Consider the following 19,400-nt stretch of genomic DNA (forward strand, 5'->3'; position numbering starts at 1 on the left):
CCTGTGTCACACTTTCCTCACACTAATGAAATTGAAATGGTGAAATCAATTACGGAGTGGTTAAGGTAGCAGCAGAACACCTCAATCTTTGAAGATTCCGTGCAAACCGTGGCTGTTTTACGATGAACTATTTCCTCTTCCTTGACTTAGGTTCCAGCAAACATCCACGGCCATTTGTGCTCTCACACAGGGATCTTCTTGAAATCATCCAGACTTCTGTGCATGTCTGACAGCTGCTCTTGTTTTTTTTTCAAAAAGGTAATGTGCTAAAAGACAAATCTGCAACTCACCCCAAGACAAAAAAAAAAAGCCTGCATCAGTAAACTTGTTGAAATCCGCTCCACAGCTTACTTGGTGCCTGCCAGTGTAGTTTTCCACTCCCCGCCTCTCTGCCCACTCACTCCTAATCATTTCACTCTCACTCACCTGTGCTCCCAGCTGCATCTCATTAGCAATCAAGCCAACTTAAAGGCCTCTCCCCCTCTCTCCCACACTGCTAGATTGTTCTTCCTGCTTACATTCAAGACTCTCCAGCATTTGTTCCCTGATGGATCTTTTGTTAATGCCCCTGCCTGCCTCTGACCTCCACTACCCTCACTCAGCCTACGAATCCTACTTCAGCGTTTCCTGGTTTCTGCTTCTCTGCTGTGGCGAGATCTGGTGAGTCTCTTGTTCGGACTGTGAACAGACTCACGTACTTGTACCCTATTCACCCCCTTGTCTATTTTGAGCTACTTTAAAACCCACAGAGTTTGACTTAAAGCCGTTTAACAGCGAGCGTCTCTGTTTGCACAAGCGCACTTTGTCTATATATTGCAGTAATTTCACTCGCGCTCAAATAATGTTATTGTAAACATGTTTTATGCTGTGCAAAATTTAACATGCAAAATCTGCTGTGTTTTCTTCTCTAGAAATCAATTTCCATTTTTTGTTTTTCCTTCATTTAAATCATCGTAAATTGTTAATACACTATTGTAACATGCAGTAACTGTAAATGACTGCCACATATTTAAAGTTGTCCTGGTCAAAATAATGGTTAATGGTTAAAATAAGCAGGACATTTAAGGCGTAGGTGTTAAAGGGTTAACATTGTATACTGCTACTACTCAAGTTTTATTTAATTTTTTTTTTCCGCTTACGCTTTAATAAAAAAGACAATATCAGAGTTAATCCCCCGTCTAGAGCAGAGTGTTTCCCAAGCCTGGTCCTCAAGGAACACTGCTCCAAAACACCTGATTCAGATGAGCAGCTCGTTATCAGGCTTCTGCAGAGCTTAATGACGAGCTGACCATTTGAACCAGGTGTGTTGGAGCAGGGCAACATCTAAAACATGCAGGGCAGTGTTCCCTGAGGACCAGGGTAGGGACACACTGGTCTAGAGAAGTAGGTGTGCAACATAAAGGCACAAAAAACAAACCCTCCTTGTTCTCCTTCAGGTCCCCAAACCAATAATCTACAATTTAATTCAACTGTTGATGGCTCCCCAGGCCACACCCACAGACCCAACCCCTAGGAAGAGACCTGAAAAGATCCATAAGAGATCACAGCAACAGAGCACTCACTCCCACCCAGAAACGGAAAACAAAAAAGAGGAAAAACAAGGTTTTAGTGATAATTAACTATTCACATGCAGTTTATAGCTCACGCCCTTTTTCAAATCTGACTGTTCCGAGAGGAAAGTTGAGTGTGATGCATCTTGAGATAGTTGTGTATTCCTTGAGTGCCCTGCTCAGAGGCACTTCAGCAGAGCTTATTTTTTGCACAGCCTTCTACATGAGCAACACGCAGTGTTCTGTTCACTTCAACACTTGATAACTGCTATGGGGTCTACATGGAGGGTCTACATGGTATCCTATATGTTCATATATAATGAAACGGCAACAGCGGTAATTCACTTTGACAGGTTGTCACTAAAGCTTACTGTTGAATAGGCCGCCACCTCGTACTTTGTACTACAGTATGACGCAAAAGAACAGTTCTCCTGATGCTGAGTGTTCAGGCTTTTAATGTGTGTTTGTTAGCTTGAAATATTCAGGGTTTTTTGTATGGAAAGGACAACTGGACTACAACTTGTGACTTCTGACAGTGTCTTCATTTCAAAAAGCAGGGCCACCTTTAACGTTCATGGTATAGTGATATTTAACAACCTTAGGGAGAGGGAAAAAAGTGTGGAAGTGGAAGAGCTCAGTTTTTCATCCACTAAAAAGCAACAGAGGGAACAAATGTTGTGCAAATGCCTTGAGCACACTCATCCCTCTGTGTGAGGATATCGGAGCCTTTGTATATAAATAAGGTTCATTTAAATATAGTTCTTATGAACACTCCCATCATATCTACATGTTAACTCTTGTTTTTGAAGGTTCTGAGTTCAGAGTGTCCTGAATCCAACCTTTTAACACCATTTGACACATGGGAACATCACATGTTGTTCATGTTGTTGACATCATACCTCAAGCAGACATGATTCGGTCATTCACTGCCTGTTTCTAAAGTAAATGTTGCAGTTAACAATAAGGTGGATATGATGCGTATGTTGTGATTAAGGGTTAATGAGTTCCACTTGAATGCAGCAGGGTTAATGTTGGTCAAGTATTTTTGAATTGAAAGGTCAGCGGAAACGCATCATTACTTTTGATTGATGTATATTTTCTTTCTGTGGGTGAACGTTAAACAACATTGTTTCCGTTAAGCTCCACTACACAGTACATTAAACAAAACTTGTGCAAACATCTAACAATTGTGGATTTGTATTCAGAGGTTTTTTGGACAGTCATTATGGAAATGAAGGCATGTAACTACAGTGTAATTAAAAATATGTTGTAAACACACAGGCAGCTTTCAGGCAGGGGTTTTCAGCTGTTTAGAAATGAATAATTTGGGTGATGTATAAGGTCAATAGATTGTGTGTGCAAATTGGGGAGTCTTTTATTTTGGGGTGTCACAAGCTATAAAGGTTAAGAGCCTGTGATATTGACTACTGCTGCGTATGCTGCATCACTTCGTACATTAGCTGCATACATTATACAGGAGCGTCAAGCGACCACTCTGATTCAATCTGACAGCTTGTCATTATGAGTTACAACCTCCTTCTCCTCAATATGAAACATACCACAGCGATGGCCGACCATACATCGTGGCAGAAAAGGTTTGTGGCAGGACGTTCGATGAGGGACAATAATAAACTCGACTGAAGCCAGCAGCAACGTCGTTGTCAATTATGAGAGTAACATCGTGACTTATAGGACCATATACAGCACCTTTCCTCATACACACACATACTATATATACTGTGTGTTATAGGGAATGTTTAAAGGACCAATTTCTTTTAACAATCTACATGTTGTGCATTTAACCTCTTGTTTGGACTTTTAAGAATTGACATAAAGCCCTTTAAACCATTCCACACGGACTCAAAATGTTGAAAAAAAACTAGAGGATTGATTTTTATAAAGAAACATTTGCTGATTTATAACAATATATGTTTAATGGTTGATATTACATCTCACTGCATCATGCAAAAACTACACAAGATACCATTTAAAATTAAATATCAGGGATGTCCTATTAAATTTGACGTTTATTCAATGTATTTCTTGGTTATTTTTTTTTATGTGTTAGATCTAAGACCTGGGTCCTGTTGTCTTAGTCTGGTCATGAAGTTCACAGTTCCAACGGTTTCCCCCTCATCACAATATACTGATTAGAAACCCATGAATCACGTGACTGCTGCATGGAGTGACATTTTTCTCTGCATTCAAAGTTGGCATTGAGCATCATCTTTATTTCTTAATTTTTTTTCATTGCTGGGTTGACTTGATTAAATGCTCTGCTGCAGAGTTTTCATATCCAGAGCTATGAGGCACCGCTAGGAACTGTCTCCTCCTCCTGATTTAGTTTCTCCCCATTTTTTATGTTTTTTCCAGCACTGAAGGAAAACACATCTCTTGAGCTGGATTTGCATCAGCTAGCACAGACACTAATTAACCTCTCAGCTGGTGTTTTTGATGTTCAATTATGATACATTTCTTCAGCATTGTAACTCAAGGGGGAAATATTTTATAATATTTTTCTTTTTTTTACATTTTTTGAGCCGAGGAGGTGCCATGAGGACAGAATCTTTAAAATTAAAAAGTGTCTTGCTTATGGCAATGAAACACTTACGTGTGTGTGTGTGTGGCACCAGGAATAGCAGGATGACCTACAGTATCTGAACCTCTGGAGATATTCCACTGCTTGCAGAAACAATGTTGTTCCTCCTTTTCTGACACGTGAGCAGTCCCAGAACTAAAAATATCCCCCTCAGAAAGACTGGAGTAAAACATGACTCTTTCTGTTGAATATGCAGGAGCAAGAATAACCAAACACAGGTAGAGCTGCAGGGTGCTGAGCGCCACCTTACACAGAACGAAAAGAATCTTAGTTTCCAGAGTCTTATACTGTATATATTCAAAGTTTATGCCACTCAAAACATTAAATAACATGTTATAATGTCAACACTAGGTATTTAATTGGCAGTGATCGTAACAAAATACTCAACGATAAATCCTAATTTGCAGATATCATTATGGCCGTGACAACAAGTGCCCCATTATCTCTTCATGCTGCCCTGGGGAAAAAAAAGCTCAGCCTTCACGCAGTCAGGTCAAAGGACACCCACGTGTGTCCTCCTGTCTTTCTGTCCTTCATTGCTGTCTCGATGTTCCTCTTCTTACTTGTCTTTTTGTATTGAACAGATTCCAGAGGGCTTTGGTGCTAGAGGATATTGGCCATAAACAATCATGTTGAATTACCGCTGAAGCAAGGAAAGGAGGAGGAGGAGGAGGAGGAGATGAAGGAGGAAAAGCCAGGACTTCAACGCGGTGGTGAAATCCCTCACACCGGTGAGCTTAAAATTTCCTCTTCTGCTTTAAAGAATCGCGTCACACCAGGTGCAAAAAGCACGGCTTTGCTGTTCTCTCTGACTGAGCATTTTAAGCAAGTTCATATTTAGCCTCTTCTCATTGCATGAATTGTATATGGACGATTGAATGCAATAAAGGGAGAGAGGGAGAAAAAAATCCAATAAATCAGATCACTGATGGGAAAATGTATTGTATTCACTGAAGGACAGACGGCCATCCGTCATGCCTCACAGTGTTTATTAATTAAGCCTTTAAAGACAAAATAAGTTAAAACAGATCCATCACTGACACAGCCTGTGGGACGATGGTGACACTGATGCTCTCCATCAATAACTCACAGCTATAGGTTCTACATGTACATAGTGACGGAGCAATGCTAAAGTGCTGTGATGTTTGAATAAATTCATGAAGAACATCCATGTGCCAAGCCCACGTCTGCATGGAAAAATCCATTACTTTAAAATGAGAGCATCCAGAGGTTGTATGCCTCCACTGACCAATGCAGTGTTTTTAAGTCTTTAGTTATTTGAAAAGAAAGGTCTACACGAAGGTAGTGACACAGTGGCACTGCCTAAAAGACAGGAGACGAAGCTGGAGGTAGCAGACCCGGCAATGCTCCCAATGAAAGATTTTCATTGGGAGTGACCAGGATGGACAGGGTTACAAATCAGCGTATTCGAGGGACAGCTCAGGTTAAACGGTTTGGAAATAAAGTAATAGAGGCAAGGTTGAGATGGTTTGGTCACATGCAGAGGAGGGATAGTGATTATATTGGACAAATTATGGTGAAGATGGAGCTGCAGGGCAGAAGGAAAAGAGGAAGACCACAGAGAAGGAGGGCATGAGAACAGTTGGTGCAACAGAGGAGGACATAAGGGATAGGGCAAGATGGAGATGGATGATCTGGTCTGGTGACCCCTAAGAGGAGAAGACTTCTAGTCATTTAACAGGGACTGTTTGACTTAAAAGGAATTCAATGTTCAAGTAGCCATAAGACTACCATGACCTTTGATGAGTTGAAAATGACTGTTCTCAGTGAATATCCCCAGGGATGAGCTCATATGATACTTGGTATCATATTGGTCTGGTCAAAATTGCTGGTTCGGATAATGCACACAGGAAAATGTACAATCCGTCCTGATCTATGAACCCTAAATATGCTTTATAAAACATGGCAACATGAGTGAGAACTGCAGGTAGACGGTCAGTGAATCAGAACAAATGTCTGAACATCTGAATTGTTTTAATTGGTAAAAGAGAACACTGCACTGTATCGGGCACACAAGTGCAATCCAGCCCAGAATCTGATCATTTCATCTTTATGTCAAAGTGAACATTACTAAATGAGAGTTGTTGAGAGTTGAGATATCCTTGTTCAAAGACAAAGAGAAAACAAAGACATTTCCAGAAACAGCGAGACATAAAAAGGTTTTCCTAACTACTGAGTTTTAAGGTGTAATTAAAAGCAGGGTATGGCCATCACACCCAGTTTAAACGTGTATTACTTTACCCTGTCCTGTGTATTTTTATTTATTTATTAATTTCATATTGCCCTTTTCACAGCAGCCATGTTTTGACATGTCTGCGCAGGAAAAGCAGATGTGTTACTGATCACATTAACGAGGGCTCTCTCATCAGTTCCTGAAAGTCAGTGCAAGCATCCTGAAACTGTCAAACAACAGCAAAACAACATTCCTGATAAGCTGATGAGTTTGCTGTGATTTTTCTTTTACACTGTAAGGACTGTGAAAGCTGTACACACACACACACACACACCCTTCTCCTCAGGCTAATGCTGGTTCAAGGTTGACAACACATCACAATGACTGACAGGTACCGTGGTATAAACTGAGTGACTGAGGCTGGTGACATGAGTCACGCACTTTGCTGACTGTGGGCAAAAAAAAAATTGTTTGGCATGCTTTCTATTGAAATGATAAGTGTCATTTGATGTTGACAGACTTGGCAAGAGCAAACCCTAACCCTTCTACAACTGCTAACAGCCCATTTTTATTTTGTCTATTCTGACACAACTATTTCATACCTGATACAAATATTCTACTGTTGGATGTTCACCAGCTGCTGTATTTTATTTCAGTACAGACTGTGCTGTCTTTTAAGCCGGGACAGAGCCTCCTCTGCCAGGGTCAGAAGGTAATAAAATTATATAAAAAAAAGCCCTACTGGGCAAAGGCCCAAGGGTTCTGGGCTTCTCATACATGTATGAATTGACTGTTTTTATGCTGTAAAGCTGAGCAAATACAAAAACACAAAGAGTCCCCCAAAACCGACAAAGAAATATAAACTAACTACAAAGTTACATACAATAACCACAGAGATATAAACTGACCACAGTGAGACATAAAATTACACAAAGCGATATAAACTGACCACAATGAGACATAAAATAACACAAAGAACTACAAAACTGCCTACAAAGAGACTGAACTGACTATAAAGAGACACACATGACCTCAGAGACATGAACTGACTACATGGTGATTGAAAATAGTCACACTGAGACATAAGCTTATTACAAAGAGACCCCAAATGACCATAACGTCGGCTTTCAGTCAGGTCATGCTTTTGTTTCTGTTTGGAATGTTAATCTCTTCTTTGATTACTACCCGCTCTCATTTCAAACAACTTCACCTCCTTCTCCCCACCTCCTCCACCCCAATTATTTCCACCTGTGACCAATTTAAATCAACTCCCTTCAGTGTTTGGCTCCAGTTCACCTTTCAGTTTCTGCCGCTTCATCTTGTCCCAATATTTATTTTTTTTTATTCATTGTGTATGAATTTCTGTATTTGGATATCTGTGCTCTGAGATGGTACTATGTCCTCTAGATTCTCAATGCTTTAATTCACCTGCACGTTCATTCTCCTCTTTTGTTTGGTTTTAATGACTCTAAGGATTTTTTATTTCAGTTAGTTTGACTTCCTGTTGTGTTTCCACTGAATACATGCTTCACTTTAATTCACATCACCTGTATTCATTCAGATTCACCTGTTACTCATGCTTACCTTGTAGTAGTAGTATACATAGACGCTCTGCTCACATTACACTCCCTGCCGCATTGTCAAGTCAGTCCATCAGCTTTCCAGCTGTGTCTTTCCACTGCCAAGTTATTATTAATTATTATTCATTTATTCAGTTACACTCTTTTGCCTGTTCCTCGACATGCTTTCCTGTTGTGTTTTGAACTGCCTTACAGTGTACTGGCCTTTGCATTGCCTCACAGTAAACCCTCACAGTCACAACAAAGATACACAAAGACACACAAAATGAACACAAATATAGGTACAGTCTACACTGAGACAAAAAAAAGATGAAAAATGACCACAAAGACATACAAACTACAAACAAAATATACAAAATGACCACAGAGACCTAGAAACTCCAAACAAAAAGATGCTAAATGACCACAAAGACCCACAAAAAAAACAAATTGACCACAAAGACCTACAAAATACAAACAAAAGATACAAAATGACCACTAAGACCCACAAAAGATACAATGACCACAAAGACCTACAAAATACAAACAAAAGATACAAAATGACCACTAAGACCCACAAAAAGATACACAATGACCACAAAGACCTACAAAATACAAACAAAAGATACCACTACACAATGACCACAAAGACCTACAGACCCACTAAGACCCACAAAAGATGCTAAATGACCACAAAGACCCACAAAACGATGCTAAATGACCACAAAGACCCACAAAAATGCTAAATGACTAAATGACCACAAAGACCTACAAAAGATACAAAATGACCACTAAGACCCAGAAAAAGATACAAAATGACCATAAAGACCTACATAATACACACAAAGAGATGTAAACTGACAAACATGAACACAAGATGACTACAACGAGACATGAGCAGAACAGAGACACAGGATGACCACAAACAAATGCAAACAACCACTGACACAGAATGATTACAAAGAGATGCATATTGACCAGAATGAGATGCAAAATGGGAAAAAAGGACAAAGCAATCAGACACACAAAAAGACCACAAAGAGTTTTTAACGGACGACAAAATGGAAACTAGTCAGAATTATTTAGAACCAGGGTGGCACCTGCATTTAATTTGTTCCTAAGCCCTCATCTTACCACCGTGTATCCTGTCTCCAGTATATTAAAGCGTGTCTCACATTCAATAAAAATGATATTCAGCTCAATCCACTGAGCTGCCAGCATCACCGGACACCGTAACCTCACAGTGTACTGGCATGTATCCACTATGTGGGTTAACTAGTTCTAACATTATCATATTGAAGCTGTATCATAAGCACAACATCTCATTAATCCTCCATGTAATACACTCACTCACATGTGCTCAGTCACACTCATACCAGTATTAAATTAGGGTGTGTATGTGGGTCACAAACCAACATGGTTTAAACATGGAATATGGGTCAGAATACATCATACATCCCCTTAATCTCCCTCTCTCTCTGGAATAGATGGCAGACAGATTATCACACCCTGCTGGCCCACATTCTTGGCTTCCCCTCATTTAATCATACACCTCTTTTTATTACTTGTTCCGCTGATACCATCCGTTACAGTTGTGGTTACTTGTTTGAATTAATTATCGCAATAAACATTTCCTGACCCACCAATGACACCCAGTTCTGTTTGCAACACTGCGTGGTAAATTCAGAGAATCACAATTCAGGGGAATTAGGTTTTTAACTTAAGAGCATGAACTGTTTATTCCCGTTACTATTCTCATTATCTCCGACACAACGGAGATAAATGAACACATAATGTAGATGGAGAGGATGAAAAATAGGAGCCATTTTTGTGTGATCCTGTTTAGGGTTTTACAAAAAATAAAATAAGCCTTTAGACGAGCAGGGATGGAGTTGAGCACTGGTGCCACACAGCAAAAAGCTTTCCTTTTTCATATTCTTTCCTTGTGTGTGTGTGTGGGTTTTCTCCAGGTACCCCAGCTTCCTCCCACAGTCCAAAGACATGTGGAGACTCTAAACTGATCGTAGGCGTGACTGTGAGGCTATAACTATAATACAGTGTGAACATTTTTTTAGATAATAATCATATACCTTTTGAAAAAAGGCATTTCATCTCAGAAATAATCTGCATTGATGCTCACACGCCTGAAAACATATATCATATAATCATTCAGTTACACGAGGCATGCGGGGGTGGGTGTGAACTGGAAGTGGACTCTCGCCTTGTTTTTTCTGAAATTACTACGAATGGAAAAACTATAGTGAACAATGTTTTTTTCATTTTACAAGACTGACAAGGTGAAACTGAAAATGAAAATGATTTTATAGCTGATTGAAATTGTGGCTGATAAAAAAAAAAACAATCAGGAAGTGAATGCGAATCGTTGTTTTCAAAAGTCTCTGTCTAAAATGGTAATGAGTAATATGGAGAATAGCTATACTTTTAAACAAAAACAGAGTAGTGTGGATGCAGAGTTTGAATGGAAGAAAGAAGGGAAATATTTTTATACAGCAGATGCACTGGGCCCATAGTGCAGATCGTTACAAAAATAACTATAATAATATATTCAGCCTAAAAGTGGGTTTCTCTGTTTCAAATACGGATCGCGAACCCATTGTGACTCGAGCATCTTTGTGGAGCAAACTAAACTGAATATAAGTCGTAGCAATGAGTGTATCCACCCGCGATTGGTCAGAGCTGCTCCGTAAATCCAGCTTTGATTGATCAGAAAATACTGCAGATCAAGTCATGATGGCAAATGTCAAACCAGACCGAGGGGGGATGAGTCTCAACGACTCGGCTCCAAATGGTCAGGTCACACTTTAAATCCGCCTATGATTGGTCAATCAACACTTGGGCACTGCAAGAAAATAACATGGAAGAGTCATCTAGTGACACACACACAGGCTGTGGTCTCTGTGTGTGTGTGTGTGTCCAAACGTGCATGTACAAGCTTGAGCATTTCCACTGAGGCTATCTGCTTTAGGAAATAGGCTGTGATTACTCTTTTCACTGGAGAGTGTGAGGCTCAGATGCAGTAGGGGACAATGTGACTATTTTCCAGCCACCTCACCTCACAACAAGTCACAACAACAGTACTTAGCAGTCACTCGATCACCTCAGAAGGGCAGATGGACCCCCCATCTAATTAATAAATAACACGTTTCAAGGATGCATCTACATCTATCACCAGTCCAACTAGAACAATATGAGAAACTAAATAAGAAATAAGAAAAATAAATAACAAACTGAGAGACATTATTCCTGAATGACAAGGTCACTTTCAGCTGAAGTGGTCATCCATTATGTACAATGGTATAATAAACAAAATCAATATTTAAAATTTTAATTTTTGCATCTGATGTGTCTTTATGTTTTATGCTTTGCACACTGACAAGGATATTGAACATATTTCCAGTGTGCATATTTAAGACTTCTGTCGGGAAATAAATACTCAAGGCAGGTCATTACAAACAGACTTAGTTCAAGGTGCACACGCGGTTTCATTTAGATGGTTTCCATCGACCCCTAAAATCTCATTATGTGATTTCTGACATTTGGTTTGAAATAACAAAATAATCCATTTTTAAAAAGGAAGCTTTCACTGTGCTGGTTTAGACGGTGAAAACTTACAATGTTTTTCCTCTGTCACATCACTTTTGCCCAATCAGGTTTTCCCTGAAAGAACAATTAAGTATATTTGATTGTCTTGATTTAAAAACATGTGGAATTGCATAAACATGGTATATCCATTGCTTGACATATGTTAAAAAACATCACCTCTTCAATCCGACACAACAGTGTTACATAAGACATCCAGCCATTGGCGAACATTCAGTTCAGATGATATCCTGCATTTTCTTTCATGCACAGCATCACACTGTATATCACTGTAGTTGTTGAGCTTTGCATCCAACCACAGAAATGTGGTCTGCCATGCACCACAGGGTCCCAGACAGATTTGTTGAAAATCAGCTTCTATCTCTACACCTATCAGACAATCTGCCTAAAAGTGTTTCCATCTATGTTTTATTTTTACTGTCAGCTCTTCTCTAAAGGAGGATTGCTCTCAATCCAGTAAAAGCCAAAGTAGTTGCAGCATCATATCAGCGCAGCCCATTTCAGACGTACCCCTCCCTTATGATTTGTCAGACTATGATCTCTTTTTCTCTCTGACCTGCCTGGCCTCACACTTTGAGACTCTGTCGTTCTGTGTGATTCCCTCTGTGGCTCTTGGCCTTTTTCTTACCCCCCGTCCTTCCTTCCTTTCTCTCCCTCTCTCCCCCTCCTTCTCTGCCTTCCATATTGCAGTGAAGGGGATAATGACAGGCGAGAAAGGGGAGGAGGAGAAGCAGAAGGCATGATAAAATAGAGAGAGAGGCACTGTTTGATCACATTAAAACAGCTCCTGTACACACCTCTCTGTGCAGCCTGAAACACACACATACGTACAGTAATGTGCAAAGTCTTTGGCCAGCATTAGAAGTGCACTCTGCATTATCGTATTTGTATCGGAAAAATTCCAATGGTTTCTGAAAGCTAAGTTTTTTTTTACAGTAATTTCACTTGCACTGTTGCAGGAAGCTGGCATCTTTGTCACCAGAGAGGAGAGAGTTGGAAAAACACCAGTACATAGTTTCCATTCTTCTGGCCTGTTTTTGTACATTGAGACAAAGATTCAAACAAATGTTATTTTAACTATGTTTTCTACTGTTCAAATTTAACACGCACAATCTGCTACAAAGTATTTTCTAAATAATCTGTTTTGTTTTTCTTCATTTTAAATAGTTTATTCACTATTTCAATATGATGAAATAACTGCCAGATATTGAAAGTTATTCTGGAAAACTGGGCAAAATCACATACTCACAGGACATTTTCTGGCACTTGTATGGTTAAAATAAGCAGAAGAAAACATGGAGATTATGAGGATTGGGTGTTTAAAGGGTTAAAAACTTAGAAACTTTTCAAAATACTTGTACAGTTCAAGTGTCAAGTATTTTGTGTAACCCACTTGAGCAATAGCAGGAGTCTGTCTTTCTGAATCCCAATGATAACACATCTGTTTTCCTTTAACACCAGGTTTAAGGTGTGCTTGGACATTATATATACATGTTGCACATGTTTAACTCATTAGAAGCTAGATAATACATAAGACCCAATGTCAGTCAAACAATTAAATTTTTAATTTAATTTAAAATGCGTAAGGTTACAGAAGTTGACTCAAGGCTACTCTCAAAAGAAAAATATGATGAGTGGTGGCCCAACGTCCCATCACATGCTGCAATGTAACTTTACATGATTTAGAGGCAAAGTCATACAAGTACGGAGGTCATACTGTAAACAGCCAATCCTTTCATCTACTCATGCTGTAAACATGAGATGTTTACATGGCTAATGACAAAGAAGATTTCATTATTTGTGCTGTTTACTTACAGTCATGCACATCACATCAGTTATTATCATGTAGGGGAAAACATTGATACACAACTCTTTCAAATTGTTGAAAAATATGTGAGTTTCTTTTTCCATCCAAAAAAAAGATCATGATTATGGTTCAGTAATAGAAAATATAAATTTCTGCTCAGTGACAGCATGAGCTCTTAACATTTGGATGTAAACGGCAGGGCATTCTGCCTGTGTTGATGCTGAGCATTAGAAATGAACAGATTTTCACGTGGAAAAAAAGGTGAGCAGACTGAAGTGTTAGTGCGAAGCTGAGATATCTAACACTGACGAGTCAGCATTGAACAACAATATGTTTCTTTTCCATGTGTTCGTGTTTGCTCGATGAAGTAGGCTGCGATGCTTGTTAAGAAATCCCACCGGCAGTTATATTTACCACAGCGTTGCAGCTGTACAGTGACTGCAGAAAGCCCCAGATTGTTTGATTGCTTATTATTGTTTTCTCCAATAAGGATAATTAGATTCAGTGCAGTTCCAGTTCTGTGTTCAGCTTCATGTAAAACGGATTTGTGGTTCCTGCTCGGTCACATGTACTCAGAACTGTGCGCAGTTCTTTTTAGAAGTGACTTATAAGAAGTGGACACGGAGATTTAAGTTTAACATTCAGTGTTTGTTGTCACATTGTATTATAGTTGTGTCCTTGTGTGTCTTGTCGAGTTTTACTCCTTGTTTTTTTGTTTCATTGTCTGCTAACGAGTCCTGATGTGCTTCATCTGCGTCTTGTTAGGCTCCTCCTCTTGTGTATTTAATCTCTCAGCCCCCGAGTGTTTCACTGTCACTTTCTTTTCTTCCAGCCCCAATAGAATTGGTCAAATATTTTTTTTTATTTTGACTCTTTCCTTTGCTTTTTTTGAACCCTGTGTCCACTCAGTGCCAATTCAACGGCACACTATTGATTATGTGACATTAATAAAAATGATTCAAATAAGCAAATGTACAGCAGGACATTCTCAAATCTTCAAATTGTCTGACAGACATCTGAACTTTTGTCTTAAAGCAGTGACGTGCTAAAGTTGAAGCTCCTAACCCCAAACAAGTTCTCCCCTCTCCTTCTGTGTTTGCTATGTTCGGGTATTTTTTTCAGTATTCAGTAAAATTACTTCATATGATATTCAGAAACCTGTTGTATTTATTATAGTTTATTTGCATCACAGACCTCATTTGTCCACAAAAACCCTCCACAGGTGGGCAAGAGACTGGTGTTGATTTATAAGTGACCAACGCACAGATGGTGTTATTGTCCAATCGCCATTACAATGTGCACTCAGGTCTAGCCTCATAATTAAAAAGCCAGAGGTTTTTCTATACCTGCTTTAGAGCTGCTACTGTCTTAACTGTGACATGCTTTGACAAAAGAGCTTTGTCGGAAAGAAGCTTAAGACTGCAGCAGTATGGTCCTTTAATGTTTGGTATTCTGCGTTTCCATCTGTCCATTCATCCACATGACATTGAAAAGATGAGCCAATACGTCCATTTTGAAACGACAGAGCTAATGAAGTGAAAAGGAGGATGCAGCTCATGTGCTGAAGTCAAAGGGAGCCAGCGTTTGTCAATATTGGCACCAAGACATTAGCAAAGACATTTACCCTTCACCTCTCCTTCCCCCCCTCCCTTCCTTATTCTTCCGGCCGTTCCAAGTCACCTCCCTCAATTTCTCCCTCTGCTTTTCTCCTTTACTCTACTTCCCCTTGAGAGTGATGCTGCTGTTCCCCTCAACAGCCATTTCACTCCCCATACTGTACCTGGTTCCTGTCCAGTTCACTCCTTGTTTCATCTGTAGCTCATCTCTTCTGTCTCTTTTATTTCACACATGATTCACCTCCTCTCCCCCCTTTGCTTTTCCAGAAGTTTCACTGTACAATACATTTGGCCACCTGTGGTGTGTATTAATTGTCCATGGGTCCTGATGGGGGGTTAGTGAGGTGGAACAACCTTGGTATTTGCTGACCAACCAGGCCGTGAAATCTTCCTGCGTATGCTCACTCCTCATATCCATTTAAATAGATTTAAATAAATGACCTTACACTGTGACTAGATTGGATGCAAGCATGGATGGACGGCCGGCCAGATGGGTGGATATAGATACGTGGATGAGATAGAAGGTAAAATGCCGTTAAATGCAGTTTTTCCAACCATTTCCATAAAGCATGGGAATGTGATGATTGATGGCTTGGCGGCAGGAAGGCGAGGCGATGTGGCACTGTGCTGATAGATGGATAGATGATGTGTGTGCAGTGAGGGGGAACAGAAGGTGATTCCATTTCAGATCTGCCCTCATCTGATGCACGCTCATGCCACTGCTCTAATATGTAGATTGTTTAGCTTTTTATCTTTTATCTTCCGGGACACACAGGCATACTCACAAATATCAACACCCACAGACTTTTAGGTATATTGAAAAAAAAAAAATGTTTGCGATTTCATCAATCAACTATTAGACTGTGATTTTGTTTATTAATATTAGTTTATTACTTGTGCTAACAGCTATTAGTCACACTCCAATCACAGCCACTTTCACAAAAGTAACACTCCTCACTCATTTCTTGCTACACCAATGCTGCCTCACTCAGTGTTCCCTGCATTTGGATTAGTTTGCTGCTTGGCAAGTCCTGGGAGAATCTCAAGAGCAGAGCAAACTGCGCCAAATCTAACTGCATTTCCATTTGTTGCAATACATTGTTTAATTATGACAAGAGTTTTCCTCCCTGAAAGATGTTTATGCTGGCAGTTGGGGACTAAATGCCCTTCTCGGTGGCACAGCAGCAGCAGCAGCAGCAGCAGCAGCAGCACCATCAGTAGCAGCAGTAGCAAAGGCAGTAACAGCAACCCCTGGGCACAAACAGCTGCCATGTGGGACATGTCTGCTGAAATCTACTGAAAAATAGCTCCCGAGGATGGGTTAAAAAACATGCTGTCTGTGTGGCAAAGTAACGCAGCCCTGCTTTGTTTTTGTTTTTACATGTAGACACTGTAACAATCGCACCCTTACACGTGGCATTAAAATGTGTTTTCTGTGATCAGATTGCAATCGGATAGCGTCTGACCACTTGTAAATACTGGTGTGAATACACCTGAGGACGGATGGTTGTCCGATCTGCCAAACCACTTTGGGAGGTTGTCTGAGACGCATTGTGACCAGATTGAACAGAAGTGTAAATGCGATCCGTCTCCGCACCAATGCGTCGGTACTTGGTGCCTCCAAGCACGACCAGCGTGACAACGGTGACAAAACTGCACATTCTTGTCTGCTTTGTTAAAGTCTTCTTTCTTCCCCTGCTTTGAAAAGCAATGTGGAGTCCATTCATTAGTGGATGTGGACACCGGAGAGTTAATACCAGGTGTAAATGCATTTGGTGAAGCTCAATCCGATCGCCATCTGATCACAGAAAACCACACATAAAAATATTTTATTGCCAGGTATAAAGGGGGCCAGAATTCCTCCTCTAGGGAAAATGGCTTAAGTTGTTATGGAATTTAAAAGTTCAAAGACTTTGTTTAAAAATGTATATATTCTGAAATGAAAGAAAATAGATTTTACTTGTTATAGAACTAAAACTAACACTAAATGAAGAAACAACAACTAATTTTCTGCATTGCTGTACAATTACATATCTATGCAACTAGTTTAATGTTAATAACACATCAACATCAGAGGTCATAGTTCCACACACGATTTTTTTTCAATTAAATTTAATAAGGAACATATTTTCTGAAACAAGATTACGGTATGGCACTCTTGCCTTTGCAGCAAGAAGACTCAGTCTGAACAAGGGCTTTTCTGCATGAGTTCGGGTTCTCCGGTTTCCACCAACAGTTCCTCTAACAGGGATTAGGTAAATTGGACATTCTAAATTGACCATAGGTGTGAGAATGAGTAGTTGTTTGTCTCTATGTGGCTCTGTGATGGACACGTAGGAGGATAAAGTGGCAGAAGATGGATGAAGATTACAGTATTATTTACATGTCTACAGACATACAGTACAAATCAACAAAAGTTAATTCTATGTTTGTGGGAGATAAGAAATAAAAAAAAAACTTAAAAGGGAAAAGTTTTTTTTTTACATTTCCCTGTATCATCATGCTCGAGCTGAATCACATGGAAAACAGTCTTTTTGCAGGTTGACAAAAGGCCTGTGTAAAATGTCAACCTGTACAATACATCACACAAAGAAACACCTTGGCATATATAGGCTAGAGCTGACCGTCCCAAAGCTTTTTATCTGTCTCTTCACTCTCTCTTCTTTTATTCATTGTTCTGTTTCTTTTCCTGGGAGGGAAGCACCGTTGGTGGAGAACTAAATGCCCTGGAGCGGACGGAGGGATTTCAGGTGTCAAGGGACAGAGAGAGAAAGAGTCAGAGAGGGATGTGAATAATAGATCAGAGAGAGGAAAGAGAAAGTCGGCAGGAGTTGAAAAAGAGAATGAGGGAGACATAAAAGGTTGGAAATGGAGAGAAGTGATGTGAAAGAGAAAAAGAGATACAGCAGAGGACAGGGAGTCAGATAAGGTGGAAGTCATGTGGGGGGGGGACTTGAGAGCATAAAAAGAGCACAGGGAAATTAAACTGGCTGAGTTCTTTGAGGGCAACTGTGACAGGAAAACATACATCTGTAAAAGTCATGCATCAGTCCATCTGTTCATCCATCCATCCATCTGTTCCTCCCTCCCCTCTGTCTCTTCCCTGCCTCCGGTGTGGTCAGGAGTTGTTGCATAACACAGCGATTCATCGTTTACTGAGATGGGAAGCTACTACATCCACCTTATACTGTAAAGGTTAAAAAGCTCAACCAGTGAAACAACGGATACTGCGTTAAATCATATTGTGTATATACAGTAGCCTAAAATACTTGTTTTATGTCTCCATAAATAAGTGATACAACTCTTTAAAGTAAAAATGCTCCTTTTGTTGCCCCCATTGCTGACATTATTCATGACAGCATCTTGAAATGCAGTGACGTGAATCACATGTTAATCAGTCTTCACAGCAAGTCTCATTATTCTGCACTTCTAAGTACTTCGATGCATCATATTTGACGTACATATTTCATATGCTGTATCCTCGTTGCCAAAATGGTGAAGAGGTTAGGAAGGTTTTATATTATTTATATATATTATTTTTTAATCTTTCTTTGTAAGTATGCTGTTTATTTAAAAATAATAACTTTAAAAAAAACAACTCAATCAGTCTGGGATATACAGTGGACTTTCATTTTAAAGATCGGGGTTTATCGCACTAAACGTGCACTGAAGATGAATGACCATGCCTCTTTCTCTGTCCTGTATGTGTGTTTCTCACATGAATCAAACATCCTTGTGTCCTTCGAGAGAAACGTTCCCCCCCTCTCAACATCTGCAGAACAGGTCAGCAAACAACACTGCGTGGAGTAATGAGGAGAAAAACTGCTCTAAGTGTTTCTTACCTGAGCAGATCAATTTCATCAGCATGAACCCCAGCTCACAGTGTCTCCTCGCACATCTCATCAGGCAGGAAGCCAACTTCTACCGCTCTCCACCACACAGAGCTCCTGTGTGTGCAACTACAAAGAGAGAGAGAGAGAGAGAAAAGGCGAGGAGTCAGGCAGATCAGAGAGTGTGGGGAGCGAGCAACAAACAGCAGGTAGATCGATGGAAAATGAGAGACATAAATGGACGGAGCGAGAGAGATACTGTGTTAAGCCACAGAGAGAGAGAGGGAGCAGAGACTGATGTGCAAGTCACCAAGCCCAGCTGTTTATAAAGCCCGAGGCAACGTGTGTGTGTGTGTGTGTGTGTGTGAGGCAGTGAAGTGGCCACCCACGCCACATTGCGCGTTAATATGTGTGTATTATGTATGTATGTGTGTATTCACTACTCTTTCCAGTACATGGCCACAGGGTTCAGATGTTCCAATCAATACCTGAAACATACACACACACACACACACACACACACACACAGGTTTGTGCTATTCTTCCGAGCACACTGCACTGACTTCCATTCACACGGTCAGCCTAAACAAACTGTTATCCCTAACCTTAACCTAATAACAATTC

At 40.1% G+C, this 19,400-nt stretch overlaps 1 protein-coding gene across 1 annotated transcript in view; it reads right to left on the minus strand.

Moving 5' to 3' along the window:
* The window catches only part of bean1 (brain expressed, associated with NEDD4, 1), a 39,273-nt gene that overhangs the window by 12,158 nt on the left and 7,715 nt on the right, over positions 1-19,400 (minus strand). The window contains exon 2 of the mRNA XM_044046341.1: positions 18,789-18,905. Within this exon, the coding sequence (XP_043902276.1) occupies positions 18,789-18,849 (61 nt within the window). The 5' untranslated portion in view covers positions 18,850-18,905. The remainder of the gene's footprint in view (positions 1-18,788; positions 18,906-19,400) is intronic.

This window comes from Solea senegalensis, linkage group LG15 (assembly GCF_019176455.1).
Source record: "Solea senegalensis isolate Sse05_10M linkage group LG15, IFAPA_SoseM_1, whole genome shotgun sequence".
Classification (NCBI taxonomy): Eukaryota; Metazoa; Chordata; class Actinopteri; order Pleuronectiformes; family Soleidae; genus Solea; species Solea senegalensis.